The sequence below is a fragment of the Coregonus lavaretus genome (genome assembly GCF_964263955.1).
Source record: "Coregonus lavaretus genome assembly, chromosome: 8".
Taxonomy (NCBI): domain Eukaryota; kingdom Metazoa; phylum Chordata; class Actinopteri; order Salmoniformes; family Salmonidae; genus Coregonus; species Coregonus lavaretus.
In genome coordinates, this window is record NC_139995.1 from 58,377,345 (window position 1) to 58,398,777 (window position 21,433).

Sequence of the window (21,433 nt, forward strand, 5' to 3'; positions counted from 1 at the left end):
AGTGGTCCAAAAATAATGACATGGTTGTGCGATGTATTGTGTATGGTGGTATTGTTGCCATTGGTCATATATTTTGCACAAGCTACTAAATGTTTTAATACTGAAACTGTTTGGCAACCCAAATACCCAAAACCAATATGACCCATCTCCCGCCAATTCACTCAACATGCATATTATCACTACATTTGCTGTATGAATCAAGCAAGTTAGGTTACTTATAAAGCGAATTATTTTATTTCAATGACAGATTGTCACAAATCATCATATGCATACAGTATATTTCACATATGTAGCATGTTTATTACTATTGCTCAAAAAGAACACATTTGAATTCCAAACAGACACATTACAAAAGCTAAAATATTACAAGTTAAAATCTGCTTTCTTACATGGGGCATGGCATTTCCTAGCCCAATTATGGACTAAATCTAGCCAGTCCAAGGACCTTACATGTTCTGTTTAAAGGCCAAGTGGCTCTGGAAGCCAAAACAGCCAAATACTCCATCTAAAAAGGTGAGTCGATTCTCAATTGCGGGACGGTTATAGAAAAATTAATCCCTCTACCTTCATATCACATCAAAATAATTGTACAAATGCAAAATACACACTTACAGTACACTGTTTTAACACAGTTGCAGCCGACCATATTTTTTTAGTGACAACACGTTTGTGGCGTCCATCGTTTACACAGGCATTAGGAGATGCAGATATCTAATTAGCACAAGTAGTCATCCGTAAACAAGCGCTGTAACATGGAAATATGGCCATGTGGGAACCCTAACCCTATAAAAAGGTGTTTATGTGTTGTTGTTTTTTTTATATTAAAGATAAGGTCCTTATGCCTCCAAAACCCTACCGCAAGCGATGCATGTTAATGTTCAGACCGAGCGTCGCGGCTCTTAACAAAACTCCCCCCTACAGAAGACGCCTTCGTCCAATGACTCGTGTGTGTGTAACGTAATGGAACAGAGTCAAGATCAAGGGCGAGGCGTTTCCTGAAGCACATACTGTATAGTCCTATTAGGAACCACAATCAATGAAAAAAAAAAAAACATTAAATGTCAGAGACAAGAAAGACATACGATTTAAAATTGTATAACACTGTGATAACTATTATTCTTGTTGGACAAGTTCAGGTAGCCCTAGACCAATAATGGACTAAAGGAGTCTAATGTTATTCCTTATAGTCCCAAGGGTCCAGTGGTCTAAGGCGCTGCATCTCAGTGCTTGATGCGTCACTACAGACCCCCTGGTTCGATTCCAGGCTGTATCACAACCGGGCCGTGATTGGGAGTCCCATAGGGGCGGCGCACAATTGGCTCAGCGTCGTCCGGGTTTGGCCGGTGTAGGCCGTCATTGTAAATAATAATTTGTTCTTAACTGACTTGCCTAGTTAAATAAAGGTAAAATAACATTTAAAAAAAGGACCTTCCATGTTCTGAATAAAGGGTGAAGTGGCTCTGGAAGCCAAAACAGCCAAATGCTCCATCTAAACCTGAATCGATTCTCAATTGCGGTACGGTTCCAGAAACATAAAGTCCTCTACTTTCATATCACATCAAAATAATTTCCCAAATGCAAAAAACACACAAAATAACACTGTACACTGTTTTAACCGGTTTTAACACAGTTGCAGCCAAAATTATTTTTCAGTGACAACACGTTTGTCCGTGTGGGAACCACAACCCTATAAAGGTGTGTATCAAGTTAACCTTTTGTTTTTTGAAAATTAATTATTGCTGATATTAAAAATAAGGTCCTTATGCTTCCAAAACCCTACTGCAAGCGAAGCGCCTTCGTCCAATGACTCGTATGTGTAATATAATGCAACCGGGAGTCATGATCAAGGGCTAAGTTAGTCCCTCCCTGTTTTCTTCTGTTTGGTTAATACAACACTGGAAAGAACATTGTGATTAAGTTGGCCCAGAGGTGCGATTGTGTATGGTGTGCTTGCCGTACAAATTGTGCGATTTAAAATGGTCATACCTCAAAAACTGTTGAAGAACGGTGCGATCATTTTGGGGGGAAACGTGTTGTTCAGTACAAACCGCCACACAACGTTGCATACCGTTGAACCAAATTGAACCCCAGTGTCACTCTCCATCGAGGAAAGCCATCCTCTTGGCCACGCCCTCTTCCCCAAACTTTTTGTGGAGTTCTGAAGGGTCAGCTGACAGCAGCAGGCAGTCGTCATGACGTTCCCATCGAGGGCCCTGCCGAACACCGCTCCCTACAATAATATAATACAATTTTAGTGTCCATATGTTACTGTGAACAATAAATGTGTCTTCTGCTCATTAACCCCCCCCCCCCCCCCCCCCCCCGCGCCCCCCCGCGTGTGATAGCACAGACAGTTACAGTTACATTTACATCATTTAGCAGATGCTCTTATCCAGAGCGACTTACAAATTGGTGCATTCACCTTATGTGAATGTAACCATTCACCTTAGTGGGATAACCACTTTACAATATGTATTTTTTTTTTTTTTTTTTGGGGGGGGGGGGGGGGGGGGGGGTAGAAGGATTACTTTATCCTATCCCAGGTATTCCTTAAAGAGGTGGGGTTTCAAGTGTCTCCGGAAAAGGGTCAAACCGCAGTGAAGAGCCCCTGGATAGAGAGCATGTTATGGGTTAAATGCCTTGCTCAAGGGCTCAATGGTAGGCACTATTTTTTGTTGGGATTTTAAACCAGCAGCCCTCCAGATGAATTTTCCGCCACCTCCTTAGCCACTGGGCTACCTACCTGTGTTAGGCATCATCAGTAGGTCTCGCAGAGCGGCGGAGACATCTCCACTGTTTTTCAGGAGTGCCTTGGTGACAGCGACCAGCCCCAGTTTAGAGTCCCTCATCAGGCTGAGGACCAGCTGCTTGGCCTGCTGGAGCTGGAGCTGGGTGAAGGGCTGAGAAGGCTCCTCTTCCTCCGCCTCAAATCAAATCAAAACAAATCACATTTGATTGAAAGTGCATTTAAAATCGCAGCAAATAAGAAAACAGTAAAAGGGAAAATAACATAAAACACAATGTTTTTTAAAAATAAAACAATAAAATCACTGAAGCTAAAAGAGCGATTTCAAAACCTCAATGGTGTCTGCCCCTTCTTACCAGTTGGGAGTCATGCTCAAACAGGAACAGGTGAGGAACTGTAGAGGTGGAGGGGATAGCAGGGTCTTTCGGGACAGGGATACTCGTTGCAGGGGCATTTAGGACCGTGGGGGCATTTGTGGACGACCCACTCATTGCGGGACCACTGGCCTCAGCTAGTTGGCCCTCAGGCTGGGTCTCTGAGCTCTTCTCTTGGGCAGCAGGCTGGAGCTGTATCTGAGCAGAGCTGTTCTCTGTCTGGGTCTCCCGGCCTGGTCCTGGTCCTGGTCCTGGTCCTGGTCCTGGTCCAGGAGAAGGAGGAGGAGGAGCAGAGGGAGGGGAAGCAATCTCAGTCAGGTCTGGAGTCTCATCGTCATCACCTGACTAGGAAAGGGAAACAACTGCCAGTACTAGCAACCAAACAGACCGTAACGTTTGTTGTCGTTCTCTGTTGCAAAACCTTTTGCTACGGTGTGCACTAATGAATACAACCACTGACATTCTAATACATGTACAATAAATACAGTTAGCTTATTTGTATTCAGTATGAGTGGGGCCAGGAGGTTTTCCCGATCTGCCCAGAGTTTTTCCTGACTCTAGGCCCTAAACATCAGAGATTGGACTACATGGTTCTTCCTGATTCTAGATCCTAAACATGACAGATTGGACTACATGGTTCTTCCTGACTCTAGATCCTAAACATGAGAGATTGGACTACATGGTTCTTCCTGATTCTAGATCCTAAATGTGTAATAACTAGCCTAGGTGTCACAGATTATCTTACCTCATCTGACCCCTCGAATTCTCTCACTGCACTCTCGAGGATACCCAGTTTTCGCTTGTTGGCCTTTTTCTTTCCCAGCTGCCCCTCTGTCGTGTTGGAGGTTGTTGCCTTCTCTCCTGAAGCAAGAACAAAATATATGTTATAACTAACAGAGGAGAGACAAAGAAAGACAGAGAGAAAGGGAGAGAGCGAGAGAGACAAATGGAGAGATCTAGAGAGAGAGGGGTAGTCCTATCAGTTCTTCAACCCTAACCCTACCTGATGTAACTGCTGAATCCCTTTTCTCCAGGACCTCCGCCACTGCTCCACTATTTGACCTGGCTCTTTTAAGTGAGGCTGCTGCCTCCTCAGGCTGGGGATGTGGGTGTTTGCCCCCAGGAGGAGAGGGCTGGTGGGGTCTCTTAGAAGGGAGCTTCTGGGGTGTGGTCGTGTCAGACTGGGAAAGGCCTGACGTAGATGGCTCTAGCTGGGGCTGGGGTGAGGGGTCAACAGTTGGTTCCTCTGTTCCCGTTCCTTCAGGAGAGCACTGAGCCTGGTCTTTCTGAGGGGACATCTGTGCGAGTTGGAGACCAGCGTCTGATGATGCCTGAGGGAGTTCGGACTCAGTGGAAGTCTCCGGGGCGTCTGACTCTTGGGCCAACGGCATAATAATATCCGACTGTGAAGCGTCTTTCTGAAGTGAGGAGGGCTGTGGTGGGATGTCTTTCTCTCTCTCTTTCTCAGACGAGTTCCCTCCTTTCTCCTCCGAAGCAGCGGCAGGTTTTTTCCCTCCCCTGCAGTCCTGAGGCTCAGGTTGTCTGTGACTCAGCTGTTTCCGGTAGCGGTCCTTCATCGACTGCCAGGTGTGACAGGTCAGACCCTTCTTCTCCATCTCCTGCCACACCCTGTTCCCCTGCGCCTCACGCTTGCGCTCACAGATGTAGCTCACGATGGCCTCGTCCTCCTCCGGAGTGTAGCCCAAGCGCCCACTTCTACCTACCCTCTGTTTCGCTGACCTGGTCTGGACGTTCACCTGTAGATAGGGAGAGAGTTTATCGAAGTGTCATTCCACGGTGACACAACAATTGAGCTCCAAATGTATTGGGACAGTGACACATTTTTGTTGTTGTTTTGGCTCTGTACTCCAGCACTTTTAAAAGGATACAATGACAATGAGGTTAAAGTGCAGACTGTCATAGAACATGTTTCTAAAACACTTCTACAAGTGGATGCTACCATGATTACGGGTTAATGCTGAATGAATTGTGAATCATGATGAGTGAGGAAGTTACAGACCTCTGTTATTGTAACGGTGAGAGGTTAGCATGTCTTGGGGGTATGATTATGAGTCTGTAACCTTCTCACTCATCATTTTTCACGATTAATTCAGGACTATCTGTAATCATGTTAGCATCCACATTAATGTATTAGTGTTTAGAAACACAGTACCAGTCAAAAGTTTTAGAACACCTACTCATTCAAAGGTTTTTCTTTATTTTTACTATTTTCTACATTGTAGAATAATAGTGAAGACATCAAAACTATGAAATAACACATATGGAATCATGTAGTAACCAAAAAAGGTGTTTTAACAAATCAAAATATATTTTATATTTGAGATTCTTCAAATAGCCACCCTTTGCCTTGATGACAGCTTTGCACGCTCTTGGCATTCTCTCAACCAGCTTCACCTGGAATGTTTTTCCAACAGTCTTGAAGGAGTTCCAACATATGCTGAGCACTTGTTGGCTGCTTTTCCTTCACTCTGCGATCTAACTCATCCCAAACCATCTCAATTGGGTTGAGGTTGGGGGATTGTGGAGGCCAGGTCATCTGATGCAGCACTCCATCACTCTCCTTCTTGGTTAAATAGCCCTTACACAGCCTGGAGGTGTGTTGGGTCATTGTCCTGTTGAAAAACAAATGATAGTCCCACTAAGCGCAAACCAGATGGGATGGCGTATCGCTGCAGAATGCTGTGGTAGCCATGCTGGTTAAGTGTGCCTTGAATTCTAAAAAAATCACAGACAGTGTCACCAGCAAAGCACCTCCACACCATCACACCTCCTCCTCCATGCTTCATGGTGGGAACCACACATGCGGAGATCAACCGTTCACCTACTCTGCGTCTCACAAAGACACGGTGGTTGGAACCAAAAATCTCAAATTTGAACTCCAGACCAAAGGACAGATTTCCACCGGTCTAATGTCCATTGCTCGTGTTTCTTGGCCCAAGCAAGTCTCTTCTTCTTATTGGTGTCCTTTAGTAGTGGTTTCTTTGCAGCAATTCGACCATGAAGGCCTGATTCACGCAGTCTCCTCTGAACAGTTGATGTTGAGATGTCTGTTACTTGTCTGTGAAGCATTTATTTGGGCTCCAATATCTGAGGTGCAGTTAATTGCCAATTTCTGAGGCTGGAAACTCTAATGAACTTATCCTCTGCAGCGGAGGTAACTCTGGGTCTTCCATTCCTGTGGCGGTCCTCATGAGAGCCAGTTTCATCATAGCGCTTGATGGTTTTTGCAACTGCACTTGAAGAAACTGTCAAAGTTCTTGAAATGTTCTGTATTGACTGTCTTAAAGTAAAGTAATGATGGACTGTCATTTCTCTTTGCTTATTTGAGCTGTTCTTGCCATAATATGGATTTGGTCTTTTACCAAATAGGGCTATCTTCTGTATACCAACCCTACCTTGTCACAACACAACTGATTGGCTCAAACGCATTAAGAACGAAATAAATTCCACAAATTAACTTTTAACAAGGCACACCTGTTAATTGAAATGCATTCCAGGTGACTACCCCATGAAGCTGGTTGAGAGAATGCCAAGAGTGTGCAAAGCTGTCATCAAGGCAAAGGGTGGCTATTTGAAAAATCTCAAATATAAAATAAATGTTGATTTGTTTTAACACTTTTTTGGTTACTACATGACTCCATATGTGTTATTTCATAGTTTTGATGTCTTCACTATTATTCTACAATGTAGAAAATTGTAAAATAAAATAAAAACCCTTGAATGAGTAGGTGTGTCCAAACTTTTGACTGGTACTGTATATATAGAATTTTTTTGTGACTCCAAAATGACACAATACATAATACACAATGTATACGATTCATTTCTATTGGACACAAAATTATCTGAAACACAACTTAAAAACAAACAGCAAATGCATCCAACAAGTTTGTAGAGTCACAAGCTTAATGTAATCATTGCTATGAATATGAGACCAAATACTCAACTTTTGACTACTTTTAATACATAAGTGAATTTGTCCCAATACTTTTGGACTATGTATAAAAAGTGTTATCGGTTCACCCGATATGGATGGAAATACCCTCAAATTAGTCTGCACTTTAACCTCAGTCATTTCATCATTTCAAACCCAAAGTGCTGCGGTTCAGCGCCAAAACAACACAAAATGTGTCACTGTCCCGTTAGTTTTGGAGCTCACTGTGAATTACGGCAGCTGCCCCCCCCCCCCACATCATACTCAACAGCCCCACATTGTTTGAAAAATCCTGGGGACAACCCTGCTCTATATCAAGATACCTGTACGTTGTCAGGCTTGAAGCGGTAATCATCCACCTCCAGCTGCTGGTTCTTCTCCATGCAGTCCCGGATGTACTGGGTGGACACGTACCAGTGGGCTGCCGAACCCGCAACAGACCCCATCTCCTCTGGGTCCACCAGTAGGAAAGCCCCAGGCTCCTGGGCCCTGCACACCAGGCCTCCGCCCGCCTTGATGATGGGCTGCAGCTGAACCTTGATGGGGCCGGGACGCAGGAAGAAGCGCATGGGTTCACCGTCCACCGTCAGGAACAAAACGGGGGAGATGGGAGAAGACCTACCTCCTAATCTGGACGACATGGTTGAAGGAGCCTATAGAAAAAACTACAAAATAACTGCAGTTTAATAATATGGATGAAGTTAGGGCAAATAATAGCAAGTGCTTGAAGCTACAATAAACATAGCTTCTCGCCTCTACTTCAGCAACGGTAACACTGCAGTAAACATTTTTCAGTTTAGATATTGGTTAGATATTCAGAGTTCGCTTGTCAATTCCTCTTCCACTGAAGGTCCTAGGATGATGAGTGATATATCTAGAATCATATGACGGTAGAGCACCCTTTATTTTCTCTGTTCCGTTCTCAAAAAGTGACTTTCAATTGGGGAATATTATGCACTCCCTGCTAAGGGTCCATCTTAAAAGGAAAATTCCACCCAAAAACTATTTTTTGGGGTATCTGATTCATTAGTCCATTTCAAAATGTTTCCCATGTCAGCAATCAAGTTTTCAAGATATATAACTTTCAAAATACAGCCGGTGTGATGCATTTTGCATAATATGATGCAAAACGCAGCATCATACTGGCTGTATTTAAGTTTTTTTCTATTTTTAAGTGTTCGTTTTCAAATATGGAAAGAAGTGGAAGGCGTTCAACCAATGCAGGGGTCACGTTAACGCAGGATTCTTTATTTTTTCACGCAGAAAAGGAAAGATAATACGCAGATTTTTAAAAATTGTTATTGTAAATTCTGCTGGGCTTCATTCAGTGTTCTCTCCAAATCATGAACATAAAAGGACGTGCTATAGTTGCACCGAAAGGTTGCTGGGAGCTGATCGAGGTAAAAGATCTGTCGTTCTGCCCCTGAGCAAGGCAGTTAACCCACTGTTCCCCCCGGGGGCGCCGATGACGTGGATGTCGATTAGGGCAGACCCCCGCACCTCTCTGATTCAGTTGGGTTAAATGCGGAAGACACATTTCAGTTGTACAACTTTTCAGTTGTAGCAAATTAAGTTCAAGCAAAACTTTAGGAAATGTAGCTTGCTAAACAGAAATATGCATAGTTTTAGCAACAAAGAAACAAACATTGCTTTTACATTATAAGCTAATTTACTTGTGTGGCTGCTAGCCAAATAGCGTTGCACTTCTGTTGTCATCTGATGAAAACGATTTTCTACCGAATGTGTTGCACTAATGTATTCTGTGTGAAGAAAAACTAGTTGCACAACCCTATGAAGCCAAAAAAATTTTGACTTTCAATATAAAACCACGCAGGTGAAATGGTTTAAAACACAACATATTTTATGTCTGCGTTTTGAAAATGCAGATGTCTGAAAGCTAATGCGACCTCTGCAATGTGAGTAAAGGTGCTAAATAATTATTAGGTCATCATTGAAAAATATATTTTATTTAAAGAATTATTAAGCTTCATGTATCGGGCTTCCTCAAAACAAAGACACAGACAGAATGGATCAAAAGGGATAAGGGAAGATAACTAGCAAGGAAACTATTCAGCTGGCGGTGCGGATGTCAATAATACTGTTAACTCTACCCACATGTACATATTACCTCGACTAACCGGTGCCCCCTGCACATCGACTCTGTACCGGTACCCCCTGTATATAGCCTCCCTACTGTTATTTTATTTTACTGCTGCTTTTAATTATTTTTATTTTTTACTTATCACTTTTTTTCTTCTTAAAACTGCATTGTTAGTTAAGGGCTTGTAAGTAAGCATTTCACTGTAAGGTCGTGTAGACCTACAAGCCCTTAACCAACAATGCAGTTTGAAGAAGAAAAAGTGATTTGATTTAATACATGTATCAAAGTGATTTGATTTGATACGCGGGCTCCGGAGTGGCGCAGCGGTCTAAGGCACTGCATCTCAGTGCTTGAGGCGTCACTACAGACCCCCTGGTTCGATCCCAGGCTGTATCACAACCGGGCCGTGATTGGGAGTCCCATAGGGCGGCGCACAATTGGCCCAGCGTCGTCCGGGTTTGGCCGGTGTAGGCCGTCATTGTAAATAAGAATTTGTTCTTAACTGACTTGCCTAGTTAAATAAAGGTAAAATAAATAAATAAAATTGTGGTCCTCTGTAGCTCAGCTGGTAGAGCACGGCGCTTGTAACGCCAGGGTAGTGGGTTCGATCCCCGGGACCACCCATACACAAAAAAAATGTATGCACGCATGACTGTAAGTCGCTTTGGATAAAAGCGTCTGCTAAATGGCATATTATTATTATTATTATAAAATAAAAAATTTGGTAAGAGCTCCTGTGGTCAATGGCTCCACCTAGTGCCTTTGGAAAGTATTGACTGTTACATATACTTATTCTAAAATGGATTAAATAAATCAATTTCCTCAGCAATCTACACACAATACCCCATGATGGCAAAGCGAAAACAAGTTTTTAGAAAATGTTGCAAATGTATTAAAAATTAAAAACAGATAGCTTATTTACATAAGTATTCAGACCCTTTGCTATAAGACTCGAAATTGAGCTCAGGTGCATCCTGTTTCCATTGATCATCCTTGAGATGTTTCTACAACTTGATTGGAGTACACCTGTGGTCAATTCAATTGATTGGACATGATTTGGAAAGGCAGACACCTGTCTATATAAAGGTCCCACAGTTGACAGTGCATGTCAGAGCAAAAACCAAGCCATGAGGTTGAAGGAATTGTCCGTAGAGCTCCGAGACAGGATTGTGTCGAGACACAGATCTGGGGAAGGGTACCAAAAAATGTCTGCAGCATTGAAGGTCCACAAGAACACAGTGGCCTCCATCATTCTTAAATGGAAGAAGTTTGGAACTACCAAGACTCTTCCTAGGGCTGGCCGCCCGGCCAAACTGAGCAATCGGGGGAGAAGGGCCTTGGTCAGGGAGATGACCAAGAACCCGATGGTCACTCTGACAGAGCTCTGGAGTTCCTCTGTGGAGATGGGAGAACCTTCCAGAACGACAACCATCTCTGCAGCACTCCACCAATCAGGCCAGACGGAAGCCACTCCTCAGTAAAAGGCACGTGACAGCCCGCTTGGAGTTTGCCAAAAGGCACCTAAATACTCTCAGACCATGAGAAACAAGATTCTCTGGTCTGATGAAACCAAGATTGAACTCTTTGGCCTGAATGCCAAGCATCACGTCTGGAGGAAACCTGGCATCATCCCTACGGTGAAGCATGGTGGTGGCAGCTGTCATGCTGTGGGGATGTTTTTCAGCAGCAGGGACTGAGAGACTAGTCAGGATCGAGGCAAAGATTAACAGAACAAAGTACAGAGAGATCCTTGATGAAAACCTGTTCCAGAGCGCTCAGGACCTCAGACTGGGGTGAAGGTTCACCTTCCAACAGGACAACGACCCTAATCACACAGCCAAGACCATGCAGGAGTGGCTTCGAGACAAGTCTCTGAATGTCCTTGAGTGGCCCAGCCAGAGCACGGACTTGAACCCGATCTAACATCTCTGGAGAGACCTGAAAATAGCTGTGCAGCGACGCTCCCCATCCAACCTGGCAGAGCTTGAGAGGATCTGCAGAGAAGAATGGAAGAAACTCCCCAAATACAGGTGTGCCAAGCTTGTAGCGTCATACCCAAGAAGACTCGATGCTGTAATCGCTGCCAAAGGTGCTTCAACAAAGTACTGAGTAAAGGGTCTGAATACCTATGTAAATGTGATATTTCTGTTTTTTTCCATATAGATTAGAAAAATGTCTAAAAACCTGTTTTTGCTTTGTCCTTATGGGGTATTGTGTAGATTGATGAGGGGGGGGGGGGGGGGAACCAATTTAATACATTTTATAATAAGGCTGTAACCTAACAAAATGTGGAAAAAGTCAAGGGGTCTGAATACTTTCTGAAGGCACTAAATATAAAAATATTTTTCAGTATTAGATTTCAAAACCATCTGGATGTAGAGCTACAGAAAATTAGATCAGAAAAAAATAACCACAGCTTTAACCACAAAGGATAAATATGTAAAAAATCAAAGGGCTGGATTTTTCAAAAAATAATAGGTGTACCTTTTATAAGAGCAGTAAAGGACCCCGCAACACCTGTCCGTAGACACGACACCTGTCCGTAGACACGACACCTGTCCGTAGACACGACACCTGTCCGTAGACCTGTAGCTCATAAGGACAGTGAGCTAACGAAAAGAACACCCATAATTGGAAATATTCATGTAAAATCAGTGCAATGGAAAATGGTAATTCTAATGGATGTACTATGGAGGGAGGTCAGTGACCTAACATGGTTCTACAGGTAGGTATATGTCATTTGGATAAGAAACTATTGAAAATTAGATACAGTGGGGAGAACAAGTATTTGATACACTGCCGATTTTGCAGGTTTTCCTACTTACAAAGCATGTAGAGGTCTGTAATTATTATCATAGGTACACTTCAACTGTGTCATGCAATAAAATGAAAATTAATTACTTAAAAATCATACAATGTGATTTTCTGGATTTTTGTTTTAGATTCAGTCTCTCACAGTTGAAGTGTACCTATGATAAAAATTACAGACATCTACATGCTTTGTAAGTAGGAAAACCTGCAAAATCGGCAGTGTATCAAATACTTGTTCTCCCCACTGTATGTACAGTGAAAAAATAACCACAGTTGTTCCATGTCATTTCAGCAAGCTATTGTTCTGAAATTGTTTATGTAGTTAGAAACATATGAGATTGGCATTCCTGAAACATTCTTTTGTTGAAATTAAATGTTATCATCTTGAAGAAATTAAGCTCATTGATTGCACCCAAATCGGCCATTTTAATTTATAGGATTCAGATCATATTCAGTAAATATAGTACCAAACATCCAATTTGGACCAAACTTCTTATTTTCTTAACATTTAAACAGGCTTTTTATTTTTATGATAAGAAAAATGCATAAAATTCCATGTGAATTCACAATGCAGCTGCACTGCTGCCAGCAACGGTTTGGGTCTTACGGTGCGTCATCTTTCAGAAGGTTCAGCATTGCACCAGTACTACCATTACTGTACCTCAATTCTTCCACAAAGTTTGCATTTCCTTCTCATTTCACTTCTCAAAGTATTGCCGTACAGTACTTCTCTGCTGTCGCTCGCCTTTCTCCGGAGTCGACTCGAAAAAAAAAAATTTGATTCCTTGACTCCTTGCACGCCGACTCCCATTTCTGAGTGTATAAATTTGAAATCCCGCTAGGAATCGACACCTAAGATTCAGTATTTTTTTTGGAACCAAAATCAACAGTGCAATGTTTGGAGCCAGTCTTGTCAGGTCATCTGTTGTCCTCACCTTTGGGCTACTAATCTCCCCATAATATCCAAAACTGTTCCCCTTCAATTGCTACCATGTTTATGCTTTTCATATTTCTTCTGTAAGAAACATTTTAATTTATCCCCTTTCCATTTAGGCCAAGGGTTAAATAAAACCAGAGAGTCCCCGTGTAGCTCAGTTGGTAGAGCATGGCGTTTGCAACGCCATGGTTGTGGGTTCGTTTCCCACGGGGGACCAGTATGAAAAAATAAATTTTAAAAAATGTATGCACTAACTGTAAGTCGCTCTGGATAAGAGCGTCTGCTAAATGACTAAAATATCAAATGTAAAATGGCAAACTTTAGGCTACTTTGGTGAATTTGCGAGGCGTTGCGAGATACAGATTACCAAGACATTCTATCTGCTTACCCCCTCCTCTCTCTCCCTCGTTCTGGCTCAATGGCACTTCGCTAATGATGCAAGTGTGTGTTCAGTCTTTGGTCTGTAGAATATCCTAGCCTACTCTCTTGGTTATTGGCCCTGCTTCACTGAAGTTGTGAGACATTGCAAGATACAGCATTCCGTTGTGAGATACAGCTTTTGATTGCCGATAGATAGGCCTAGTGCAGGGTTCTGTCTGTCTGGTGGCCGACCTGCCTATACTGATAGATAGGCCTAGTGCACGGTTCTGACTGTCTGGTGGCTGACCTGCCTATACTGATAGATAGGCCTAGTGCAGGGTTCTGTCTGTCTGGTGGCTAACCTGCCTATACTGATAGATAGGCCTAGTGCTGTCTGTCTGGTGGCTGACCTGCCTACACTGATAGATAGGCCTAGTGCAGGGTTCTGTCTGTCTGGTGGCTGACCTGCCTACACTGATAGATAGGCCTAGTGCAGGGTTCTGTCTGTCTAGTGGCTGACCTGCCTATACTGATAGATAGGCCTAGTGCTGTCTGTCTGGTGGCTGACCTGCCTATACTGATAGATAGGCCTAGTGCAGGGTGCTGTCTGTCTGGTGGCTGACCTGCCTATACTGATAGATAGGCCTAGTGCAGGGTTCTGTCTGTCTGGTGGCTGACCTGCCTATACTGATAGATAGGCCTAGTGCAGGGTTCTGACTGTCTGGTGGCTGACCTGCCTATACTGATAGATAGGCCTAGTGCAGGGTTCTGTCTGTCTGGTGGCTGACCTGCCTATACTGATAGATAGGCCTAGTGCAGGGTTCTGTCTGTCTGGTGGCTGACCTGCCTATACTGATAGATAGGCCTAGTGCAGGGTTCTGTCTGTCTGGTGGCTGACCTGCCTATACTGATAGATAGGCCTAGTGCTGTCTGTCTGGTGGCTGACCTGCCTATACTGATAGATAGGCCTAGTGCAGGGTTCTGTCTGTCTGGTGGCTGACCTGCCTATACTGATAGATAGGCCTAGTGCTGTCTGTCTGGTGGCTGACCTGCCTATACTGATAGATAGGCCTAGTGCAGGGTTCTGTCTGTCTGGTGGCCGACCTGCCTATACTGATAGATAGGCCTAGTGCAGGGTTCTGTCTGTCTGGTGGCTGACCTGCCTATACTGATAGATAGGCCTAGTGCTGTCTGTCTGGTGGCTGACCTGCCTATACTGATAGATAGGCCTAGTGCAGGGTTCTGTCTGTCTGGTGGCTGACCTGCCTATACTGATAGATAGGCCTAGTGCAGGGTTCTGTCTGTCTGGTGGCCGACCTGCCTATACTGATAGATAGGCCTAGTGCAGGGTTCTGTCTGTCTGGTGGCTGACCTGCCTATACTGATAGATAGGCCTAGTGCAGGGTTCTGTCTGTCTGGTGGCCGACCTGCCTATACTGATAGATAGGCCTAGTGCAGGGTTCTGTCTGTCTGGTGGCCGACCTGCCTATACTGATAGATAGGCCTAGTGCAGGGTTCTGACTGTCTGGTGGCCGACCTGCCTATACTGATAGATAGGCCTAGTGCAGGGTTCTGACTGTCTGGTGGCCGACCTGCCTATACTGATAGATAGGCCTAGTGCAGGGTTCTGACTGTCTGTCTGGTGGCTGACCTGCCTATACTGATAGATAGGCCTAGTGCAGGGTTCTGACTGTCTGTCTGGTGGCCGACCTGCCTATACTGATAGATAGGCCTAGTGCAGGGTTCTGTCTGTCTGGTGGCCGACCTGCCTATACTGATAGATAGGCCTAGTGCAGGGTTCTGTCTGTCTGGTGGCCGACCTGCCTATACTGATAGATAGGCCTAGTGCAGGGTTCTGTCTGTCTGGTGGCTGACCTGCCTATACTGATAGATAGGCCTAGTGCAGGGTTCTGTCTGTCTGGTGGCCGACCTGCCTATACTGATAGATAGGCCTAGTGCAGGGTTCTGTCTGTCTGGTGGCCGACCTGCCTATACTGATAGATAGGCCTAGTGCAGGGTTCTGTCTGTCTGTCTGGTGGCCGACCTGCCTATACTGATAGATAGGCCTAGTGCAGGGTTCTGTCTGTCTGGTGGCTGACCTGCCTATACTGATAGATAGGCCTAGTGCAGGGTTCTGTCTGTCTGCTGGCCGACCTGCCTATACTGATAGATAGGCCTAGTGCAGGGTTCTGTCTGTCTGGTGGCCGACCTGCCTATACTGATAGATAGGCCTAGTGCAGGGTTCTGTCTGTCTGGTGGCCGACCTGCCTATACTGATAGATAGGCCCTGTAGGCCTAGTGCAGGGTTCTGTCTGTCTGGTGGCCGACCTGCCTATACTGATAGATAGGATAGGCCTAGTGCAGGGTTCTGTCTGTCTGGTGGCCGACCTGCCTATACTGATAGATAGGCCTAGTGCAGGGTTCTGTCTGTCTGGTGGCTGACCTGCCTATACTGATAAATAGGCCTAGTGCAGGGTTCTGTCTGTCTGGTGGCCGACCTGCCTATACTGATAGATAGGCCTAGTGCTGTCTGTCTGGTGGCTGACCTGCCTATACTGATAGATAGGCCTAGTGCAGGGTTCTGTCTGTCTGGTGGCTGACCTGCCTATACTGATAGATAGGCCTAGTGCAGGGTTCTGTCTGTCTGGTGGCTGACCTGCCTATACTGATAAATAGGCCTAGTGCAGGGTTCTGTCTGTCTGGTGGCCGACCTGCCTATACTGATAGATAGGCCTAGTGCAGGGTTCTGTCTGTCTGGTGGCTGACCTGCCTATACTGATAGATAGGCCTAGTGCTGTCTGTCTGGTGGCTGACCTGCCTATACTGATAGATAGGCCTAGTGCAGGGTTCTGTCTGTCTGGTGGCTGACCTGCCTATACTGATAGATAGGCCTAGTGCAGGGTTCTGTCTGTCTGGTGGCCGACCTGCCTATACTGATAGATAGGCCTAGTGCAGGGTTCTGTCTGTCTGGTGGCCGACCTGCCTATACTGATAGATAGGCCTAGTGCAGGGTTCTGTCTGTCTGGTGGCCGACCTGCCTATACTGATAGATAGGCCTAGTGCAGGGTTCTGTCTGTCTGGTGGCCGACCTGCCTATACTGATAGATAGGCCTAGTGCAGGGTTCTGTCTGTCTGGTGGCCGACCTGCCTATACTGATAGATAGGCCTAGTGCAGGGTTCTGTCTGTCTGGTGGCTGACCTGCCTATACTGATAGATAGGCCTAGTGCAGGGTTCTGTCTGTCTGGTGGCTGACCTGCCTATACTGATAGATAGGCCTAGTGCAGGGTTCTGACTGTCTGTCTGGTGGCCGACCTGCCTATACTGATAGATAGTCCTAGTGCAGGGTTCTGTCTGTCTGGTGGCCGACCTGCCTATACTGATAGATAGGCCTAGTGCAGGGTTCTGTCTGTCTGGTGGCTGACCTGCCTATACTGATAGATAGGCCTAGTGCAGGGTTCTGTCTGTCTGGTGGCCGACCTGCCTATACTGATAGATAGGCCTAGTGCAGGGTTCTGTCTGTCTGGTGGCTGACCTGCCTATACTGATAGATAGGCCTAGTGCAGGGTTCTGTCTGTCTGGTGGCCGACCTGCCTATACTGATAGATAGTCCTAGTGCAGGGTTCTGTCTGTCTGGTGGCCGACCTGCCTATACTGATAGATAGGCCTAGTGCACGGTTCTGACTGTCTGTCTGGTGGCTGACCTGCCTATACTGATAGATAGGCCTAGTGCACGGTTCTGACTGTCTGTCTGGTGGCTGACCTGCCTATACTGATAGATAGGCCTAGTGCAGGGTTCTGACTGTCTGTCTGGTGGCTGACCTGCCTATACTGATAGATAGGCCTAGTGCAGGGTTCTGTCTGTCTGGTGGCCGACCTGCCTATACTGATAGATAGGCCTAGTGCAGGGTTCTGTCTGTCTGGTGGCTGACCTGCCTATACTGATAGATAGGCCTAGTGCAGGGTTCTGACTGTCTGTCTGGTGGCTGACCTGCCTATACTGATAGATAGGCCTAGTGCAGGGTTCTGACTGTCTGGTGGCCGACCTGCCTATACTGTGCCCCTCCCCTCTCTCTCCGTCCCTCGCTAACTCGCTATGAAAGATGCAAGCGTTTGTGTTCACGTAAGTACGGCAACTAATCTAGTCTCCCTTAGAGATCAAGGTATATTAAAACAAAATAACGTATCAGAAATGCTAATCGTATCTGTTACTAACTACAGAAACAATTTCAGAACAATCTGAGATGGTGGGTGTCGATAATCCTCTTGTGCTTTTTCGAGGTGGACTGACCCTACCGCTGTAATAATGCCCTTGAGCAAGGCACTTAACCCTCACTGCTCCTGTAAGTCGCTCTGGATAACAGCATCTGCTAAATGACTAAAACATTTAAATAATAATAATTATTATTATTATTATAAAACATTTAAAATGTAAAAAGGATAAATATTTGTAGAAAGTCAAAAGGGGGAGGAATTTGGACAAAATAAAAGGTGTTCCTTTCATAAGAGCGGTAACGGAACCCACCAGGAAGGTATTCAAATGTTGACCTAATCACACATTAAATATCCCTATAGAATCAGGGAAGTGGTGAACTGAAATTCTCTAATCAATACATGGATGGGGGGGGGGGGGTCAGTGACATTGTGGTTTTACATCTCCATTTCACCTGGATAGGAAGCTTTCTTGTAAATATAACGCCCTTAGCAGCTACAGGTAACTAATAAACATGGCCTTATGCAGTGTGTGTCTTCACATAGGTCTAACCTTCCTGAATGGCAGAATTTTTTTTTTTAGCTTACACGCAATCACCGGTATTGACCTTTAAATTGGTCCATAGACCACCAAGCCAAGAAAACAGCATATTGCCTCCCTTTTGGCCGGTATGTGCTTCCAAAAGATGTCTAAATAAAACATGTACAAGCAACCGAAAAAATGTCTCTTCGGCAGTACACACCGGCCGTAAATGTAGATAGTTGGTCAGCGAAACTCCATCTTTGGTGAGTAACTTAAGTATTTTGACATTGTAACGCTTGCAGCGCTGTCTAATGGAAGGTTGAATAGGAGTTTCCAGGGCTTCGTTTCCCAAAAGCATCTTAAGGCTGAGCATCATTAAATCTACGAGCTGTTAACTTTCCCAAAACCATCGTTACTAAAGTTGCACTTAAAACACTAGTTATTTGCCGACTGCCTCAGACCACATAAAACAGCTAAGTGTGTCGTTAGATGCTTTTTTTTGCCCTCCCGCGTCACTTTATACACAGAAGATCTCCGCTGAACATAGAATCTTTGTGCCCGCCGATAACTTCAAAACGAAGCTGTATAAAATGACGAGATGCTCAAGTCTCCGCCCTAACAATGAGTCATCCTCCCTAAGGCGGGAAGGCAGGCGACAAGCTTAGGTCCAAAAGAAACCCATAGGAACACATTGGGCTTATTTTGGACAGATTTAGGCGAGAGTGAAACCACTCGCTTCGCCTCTTCCTCTCTGACTAAGTCGACTACAAATACAAAGTTGCCAATTACTTTGCAATTGTCACAAACAAGCGAAGGGTAAAAAAAAAAATGTTTCAAATTAAAACCTAGATGTCTGCATTAAAAGATAAACACAGTACAGGCCTATATATTTCAATCGTATTGAGTTTTATTTTGCTAATTGTAGACTACTGTCTAAGTTTTGCCTCAATATATTTAATAATGTGTAACATGTGCGCAAATGTTGATGTGCCAAATCTTGACTTTGTGCATTATTATAGGATCAGCATTACAATAAGCCGCCTCAATATTTGCAGCCATATGTGATAACACTGTATCTCTCTAGGAGCTGATCCGTCCTCAGTATTGTGGAACAATTCTAATGCGAAGGTAACATTTGAATGGAGAAAGCTGATCTGAGATCAGCACTGCCTTTCTTTCAATCCTGTCAGTATCGACACATGCTTCAACGACGTTCTCTCTGCATGGAGTTTTGGGAGATGCATGTTACATCTGCGGCCCTTGTAGGAAAGATGCATCTTTAAAACACTCAGACTAAATTACATCGCTATCGGGAAACCGGGGCCTGGGCGTTAGAGAAGAGACAAGTACCTGTGTGAAGCTAGCCACAATAAGGATAAGTCACAATAGTGGAATTTGCGTTTCGCCTTCAAAATAAAAGTCCCCACATTGAAAGTGATTCAAACGGACACAAATAGTGTAATCATGCCATATTTGAAATAGATAACGCTAAACAAGGTCGGAATGCTGTTATATAAATTAAACAAAAGACAATCATTAGTTTTTTTTTTAAAATCAGTTAATCGCATTGTGGATGTATTAGATTTCAGAATTGTAGTGGGGGCATACTTATATCGCAATGTACAGCCTTACCTTTGGATCTTGGGTCCAAATGGATTGGGGTATCCGTGTACTCGGTGACACCCACAGATTACAATTCTGAAGTTTACACAAATATTTGCGTCGTAGCTCATATTAGAGAACTTTAACTGTGGGAAATAACCTCACAATACAGCCTATTGTGCGTATTGGCATTCATATTGCAATGTGCAGCCTTACCTATGGATCTTGGGTACATGAAATGGGGTATCAGCCTACTCTCTGACACCAACAAATTACAACTGTGAAAAGTTGTATTAGGAATTTGAAACCGGTGTGAAATGAGCCACATTAAACTCACCAGTCAACCTACTATGTATTGAACATTCATATCGCAATGTACAGCCTTAACTAGTGGCTAGCTTGCAAACACTGGAAGTTGTGGATAGAGGATGCAGTACGAAAAACTGATAATCAGATCAAACAGCTAGAAATTAATTTATACAAGTGTTGCAGAACAACATACCTGATGTTTTCAAAGATTGATCCTCCAACTCGGAAAATACCAACAGCTTTCAAATGTGACGTTCAAAGTGAAGTGCGCATGCGTCATTCTCTTCTTCTACACTGACAGACGAAACGCAAGCTGCTACAGACCTGCTGTTTGCTGACTACCGCCACCTTGCGTAAGCTTAATGATTTCAGACACTAGATGGCGACAAAGAAAATAAAATCTCAGCTCATTTACTGACTGTGGGCAGTATTCATGACGCGTCTCAGAGTATGAGTACTGATCTAGGATCAGTTTTAACTTCTGATCAAAGCGAACAATACATTACATGGACAAGGGGGGACCTGATCCTGGATCAGCACTCCTACTCTAAGACACTTGGGTACCAGAACCACCAAGTTGACTAAGGTTGTGATAAATGGCTACCATTATGTCCATTAAGCCTGTAGCCCCCCCATTAACCTGTCAGAGCTTTGATTACTAAAAAGGGGATTTAATGTTTGTTTTAGTTAGGATGAGATAGCCCCCTGCTGACAGAGCAGGTAATAAAACCCTAATCCCTGGATTTACCGTCACCAACAGTCTAGAGATGTGCTAAATTTACATTTTTACATTTCACACACACACAGAGCATGTACACACAGCACACACACACACACACACACACACACACACACACACACACACACACACACACACACACACACACACTCAGAGAGAAGCACATGGACACACACACGTGTGTTACATCATACGGTGTATATAGGCCGTAATTATAAATACGAATTTGTTCTTAACTGACTTGCCTAGTTAAATAAATAAATAAATAAATAATATATATATATATATATATATATATATATATATATATATATATATATATATATATATACATATACAAATCTATCACATACTGTATCTCAATAGATCACGCCCACCCCCACAGCCTACCAGAGAGAATGTCTGTGTCCCATATGGAACCTTTGACCAGGGCCCATAGAACCATGTGGGAAAGGGAGCAGCCATTGACTCCTCATGGAAAAAGGACAAACGTGAGTAACTAAAGCGAGAGACGCTCAGTCTGGACATAATGACAGATGCAGCGTCCTTCTTTTCCTGAACCTGCAATCAAAACAGAGGAGGTTGAAATAATGACTAAAACATCAGGGGACATCATATAGCTAGCTATTGGTTCCTTTAAGGTACCCTATGTCTGTTTAAGTGTTTAGAAGCTGCTTAGACTGTTCGTTATTAGTTTATATATAGTTTATAAATCAGTAGTAAATAGGTATAACTCAATGGTTGAAATAATCCAGATGTATTATATTTT

General features: G+C 44.1%; 1 protein-coding gene across 1 annotated transcript; it reads right to left on the minus strand.

The window, feature by feature from the left end:
- Positions 1-212: 212 nt before the first annotated feature.
- terf2ip (telomeric repeat binding factor 2, interacting protein) lies at positions 213-20,169 on the minus strand. The gene is made up of 8 exons (XM_084167088.1): positions 20,119-20,169; positions 11,658-11,782; positions 7,396-7,737; positions 4,124-4,877; positions 3,866-3,981; positions 3,103-3,465; positions 2,744-2,924; positions 213-2,230 (listed from the first exon to the last, which is right to left on the minus strand). Exons 3-8 carry the CDS (start codon positions 7,711-7,713, stop codon positions 2,094-2,096), a joined length of 1,869 nt encoding a protein of 622 aa, XP_084023214.1. The 5' UTR covers positions 7,714-7,737; positions 11,658-11,782; positions 20,119-20,169; the 3' UTR covers positions 213-2,093.
- Between the last annotated feature and the right edge of the window lie 1,264 nt (positions 20,170-21,433).